This window comes from Rattus norvegicus, chromosome 4, assembly GCF_021556685.1.
Source record: "Rattus norvegicus strain SHRSP/BbbUtx chromosome 4, alternate assembly SHRSP_T2T, whole genome shotgun sequence".
NCBI classification, from domain to species: Eukaryota; Metazoa; Chordata; class Mammalia; order Rodentia; family Muridae; genus Rattus; species Rattus norvegicus.
Window position 1 is genome coordinate 102,218,384 of NC_141537.1, and position 5,519 is coordinate 102,223,902.

The 5,519-nt window shown below is 39.5% G+C and overlaps 1 gene segment (V, D, J or C); it reads right to left on the reverse strand.

Moving 5' to 3' along the window:
- Positions 1–699: 699 nt before the first annotated feature.
- On the reverse strand, positions 700–1,942 carry Igkv28 (immunoglobulin kappa chain variable 28). The segment is given in 2 exon segments: positions 700–1,744; positions 1,867–1,942. Coding segments are annotated over 2 exon segments (372 nt in total).
- Between the last annotated feature and the right edge of the window lie 3,577 nt (positions 1,943–5,519).

Sequence of the window (5,519 nt, forward strand, 5' to 3'; positions counted from 1 at the left end):
ACATGATGGTGAGCAGTACCTACTCAACCTCTGTGTGCTTTCTTTATCTCAGAACTTGACTTTCCTTGGTGTACATATGATCTAAGGTGAGTGTTCCTCTGCCAGGGCCCAGCCTCAACACAAGATTGGGGTTCTCAACTGGAAGCAGGGATATCTGGAAGGCACATAATAAATATACACAGACTACTCTTTGGGTACAAACTAACAGGCAATTTCAAGGCTTAAAGTCTCTCTCTGACTCTCTGACTCTCTGGCTCTCTGTCTCTCTCTCTGTCTCTCTCTGTCTCTCTCTCTCTCTCTCTCTCTCTCTCTCTCTCTCTCTCTCTCCTTCCACCCCTCCCTCTCTCTCAGCTTGAGGCTGCACAAACTGTTTTCTCTTGTGCACTCTGATTTTTTTATTGCGGTTTTCTTTTCTCAAACTCCCACACTCATGCACATCTCTGTTCATTACCATTTCATTCTCACAAACACTCTTCATACATATCTCACACACATCACACACACCACATGCACTCTCCTTTCACACACACAGTCTTCATACACACATCACATTCTCTCATTCACTCTTCACATTCTCTCTGCACTCCCGTGTCACATGCTCTTCTCATGCTTTCACACTCACTCTCACATTTGTTCTCAGACTTGCTCTCTCATTCGCTCCTTCATGTGCTCCCATTCACTCTTCACGTTCTCTCTTTTATACTTTCTTCATATGTTGTCTCTCATTCACTTTTAACATGTTCTCTCTCATTCTCTCCAGTCTTTCTATTGCCCCAGTCTTCTATTGATAGTTCAAAAGTAGGTAGAAAGAAGGAATTGTATAATTTCCAAATCAAATTCAAAAGAATAACCACATCCCACAAAGAATTAAGAATTACAATTGTTCCCCAAAGTTTCAAGCTTCCCCTATTCCCAGGTCTGTGGCCAAAATAATAATTGTAAACTTATAATTATTTTTTTTCTTTTTTCTCAGAGCTGGGGACCGAACCCAGGGCCTTGCGCTTGCTAGGCAAGCACTCTACCACTGAGCTAAATCTCCAACCCTAAACTTATAATTATTAAACTTTAACTTTTGACTTATTTTATTTCAGATCTCAAAACTCCGAGGTCAGCTACTTTCATTTTTCCTGTGAAGCTCTAATGATAAATGACAGAGGCAAAACTGCCAGGCAGTGGCCAGAAAGAATCAAGCTAACCCTTAATTCAGTGGTTCTGCTACCTTTTTGTTCCTTGTACAAAATGACTCTCGCAAGAGTCGCAAGGATTTAGGACACTGAACAGTTTCTCTGACTCCTATGTAAAAATATTACATTGACCTTTGTCCCTGGCAAAGAACAACACTCACAGCAGCTGAACAGCTGGAGACATCATGAGGATCAGCTGGGGCACCCTGTACTCTCACTTCTGCTTCCCTGCATGGTTTATGTCATGGCTTGAATCACTGTGGGAGAATAATCGTAATACTGTTGACAGAAATAACTTGCGACATCTTCAGATTGCAGGCTGTTTATCTTGAGAGAATACTGTGTACCAGATCCACTGCCACTGAACCGTGATGGGACCCCAGTATGCAAGCTATTTGCATTATAGATCAGGAGCTGAGGAGATTTCCCTGGCTTCTGCTGATACCATGCTAAACCATTGTAAATGTCCTCACTTGCTCGACATTCGATGGTGACAGTTTCTCCCAGAGATGCAGACAGGGAAGTTGGAGACTGTGTCATCTGGATGTCACATATGGCATCTAAGATTAGAAAATTTTAAAAAATCCGCACGTGATCAACTTGGTTGCAAGAGGATTTTCACGGTGACAAAGCAACATTGATTATAGGAAGCTGAATAAATTTTCAGTGCTGTTTTCCTTACCTGTAATCCACAGTAGCAACAACCCCAGGAGCTGAGTGGGGACACCCATGTCTGTGTGTGACCTCTGTGAGGCTGATTCCAACACAGGGTGTGACCTGATTATGAAGAATTCCTCATGCTAGTGCTTTGTATATATGCAAATCAGCAAAGGGTAGGCACAGCTGCTGGATTCATCAGGTCAGCACACATTACAGACCTGTGGTTCTCTTGTTTCTCCAACTAAGACATAGTACATGTTTATATGTAGAGGATGTGCAACTGTTTTAACAACAAACAAGGGACATAGTCTATGAGTGAAACATTATTTTGATTTCTATCATGTTTTATTCAGATTTACCAAGTGTTTTCCTTCATGTCCCGGTTTTTCAGATATTGTACTGTTCTAGGTAGTACATAACTGGTTCTGTTGTCCTTTCAAAGTTAGGTGTAGATGTCATTGTAGCCATACAGCTTCTTCTGTTTTTTTTCCCTATGTTTGTGAGTCTGAATTTTAGTCAGACCATTTTTCTCTTCCCTTTCCTTACTACCATTCTCCCCCATACTTGTCCCTGTTCTTTTTTCAAATTCATGGCCTCTTTATCCATTTTTCCTATGAACATATATTGCTATACTCACACACACAAACACACAAGCATGCACGATTGCACACACACATACACACACACACACGCACACAAACATACACACATATACACACAGGCACACACACACACACACACAGAAACACACACACATACACACAGGCACATTCGTAAATATATCTTTTAGACTCCACAGAACATACTTCTGTATATGTTTTCAGGACCGATCCATTCATCCAGGATAATCCCTGGGTATGTTCATCCCTGGGGAAGAGCACCACTTCTGCTGACAGCTTTAATCCTCTTCTTCATAGTAATTTTTTTGTAGATGTGAAGCCTCATGGGCTATGGCCAATTCTGTTTGTCACATTTAATTGTGTCTTCTTTGCTCAACTCACATTTGAGTACTCATATTGTCAACACTTTATACGTACCTTCTGTCGTTACTAGGAGACACAACCTCACAGAAAATTCCCTGATCCTCTGGCTCTATCAGTCTTTCCATTTCCTTTCCCTCAATGTTTCCTGGGCTTTGGGTATGTAAATCTTTTGCAGATGTATCCCTTTGGACTGAGCACCACAAGTCACCTTGCAACTTCTTGTTCACTGTGATCCCAGAAGAGTAAGAGAACAATACTGGAAGGTGTGGTTTGTGAATAAAGACAGAATCTCACATAAATAACCCATCTTTTCTGGCCCACAATCTCACTTTACTTATTTCTGCTAACTCAGCTACTCAATAATACCTTTCATCGATGCAAAATGGCATGGGTTTTCTCTGCTCTTTACATATGGGCACCTTTTCTAGTGGGATTAAACCTATATCCAGTGTTCTTGTGAGTCTTCAGATCATGTCACCGGTCTTCTTCCCCATTTTAAAACAAGTTATTTTATTCTATGTGCATGAGTATTCTCTCAAAAATAATTATTCATGTCCTTAAATGTACAGTGGATCCAAAACTTTCATATGTTATGGGCACCATATATTTTCAAAATATTAAAAGGACATGTATGTCAGTCTAAGTTTTGGATAGAAAAGCTCAAGCTATGTGATGAAAAAAGCATATGAAAAAGAAAAAGTAGAAGGTATACAAGGGAAGTTATAGCTGTTTCTTGACTTAGTGTGAATTTCCATCAAAGTTTGAATGGAAATAGTTTTACATGTGCAGAGAAGCATTCTATTGGAAATAGAAATTTTATTGGGTGAAATCACCCACTCATGGCCTGAAGATGTTGGACAGAAGAGAGCTGTCTGAAAGAAGAGGATGATGGATAGGTTAAAAAGGTTTGATTTAAAAAAATCATGAGGAGTGTGACTCTGAAGTATGCAGCCATAGAGTTTCCACTCATGGATATATCAGAGATTTATTTATGTGCAATAGACATAACAAGTTTGCATATAGCATTAATAATATCTATTAATATGAACATAATTTGTGTAGTGACACCACATATACATGCTTTGATTAAATAATAAAAACATACCAATAAGCATAGTCCATCAAAATGCTAATTTATTATACAGTTTCAAAAAAGTGTGGCACAGACCCTTACACACAGGGTAATTATATGGCCTGATTTGTTCTCTACAAAAAGGCAGGATTATATTCATTGCTGCCTAGATCCAAGGTCAGGAATGCTGCTGGCTGACTACAATGTCTCTTTGTGTTATATGGGTTCCACATGTGACTAACTCAACAGAGAAGACTATCTCCTTTCTTACTACCTGAAATGTTTGAATTCACTTGCAACACTTCTGCTTTGTGGATAGGTTGATATAGTGCCAAGGTTTTCAGGTGACTACCTCTACCTTCATTTCCTTCATGAGGGACCAGTACCAGAACATTCTAATGTTATTATTAAATATGATACATGACAAAATGGATAGAAATTGGTGAGTCTTTCACCTCTCTAAATCAACCTTTTTTCAAACTCCTCCAGGAAGTGGTGTGACCTGATTATAAAGAAGTCCTCATGTTAGCGGGCTGTGCTCTGTATAAATGCAGATCAGCAAAGGGTAGGCACAACTGCAGGACTCATCAGATCAGTACTCATTGTAGACCTGCTCTTCTCCTTTATCTCCATAGAGATACACTGCACATTTGTTTGCAGGGAATGTGCTTCTCATTGAACAACAGAGAACAGCAACTCTCTGTGAGTTGCATCTTATGTTGACTTCTATCACATTACACATAAAATTTCCTTGTTGTGTTTCCCTCCATGGCAGCGTGTTTCAAATATGCTACCCTCCTAGGCAGAACACAAAGAATCCCATTTTCCTTTTATTATTGTATGAGTGTTTTCAGGTGAACTATTAGTGTATGTGTGTGTCACTGTGAACTGATGTGTTCACAGTGGACATTCAGTTGCTGTGTTCTACGCTAGGAAGGAGCACCTCTTCTGCTGCTAGCATTATCCAATTCTCTATAGTACTTTTTGTAGAGGTTAAGCTTCATGGGTTTTCGCCCATCCTGTTGTTCATGCTCATTGGTGTCTTCTTTATTCAATAAATATTGGAAAATAATGTTGGTGAGATTTAGCAGGTATGGCTTCTGTTGTTTGTGTGTAGACACAAGCTCACAACAAACTCCCTAACCCTCTGGCTCTATTAATCTTTCCACTTCCCATTTCTAAATATTCCACCAGCCTTGGGTATAGGAGTCTTTTGTAGATGTATCCATTTGGGCTGAGCTCCACAACTAGCCTTGTACCTTCTTGCTCACAGGGATACACAGAAGAGTAATAGATAAATACTGGAAGGTGTGGGTTGTAAATATATGATCTCACATAAATAATTCTTCTTTTCAAGTATACAGTCTCATTTTATTTATTTATCACCTGTCAGCTAACCAAGAACTACATTCATCATGGTGAGACAAAGTCATTGGTTTTCTTCCCTTCTTTCTGCACATATGAGCTCTCTTCCAAATACATCTGGGATTATACTATATCCAATGTGCCTGTGATACCTAAAACTATGCACCTGACGTCTTTCCCCTCTAAGGACTCTATATGTAATGAATATGAGTATTCCCTCCATAAATAATTATTCATGCCCTTAAATGTACAATG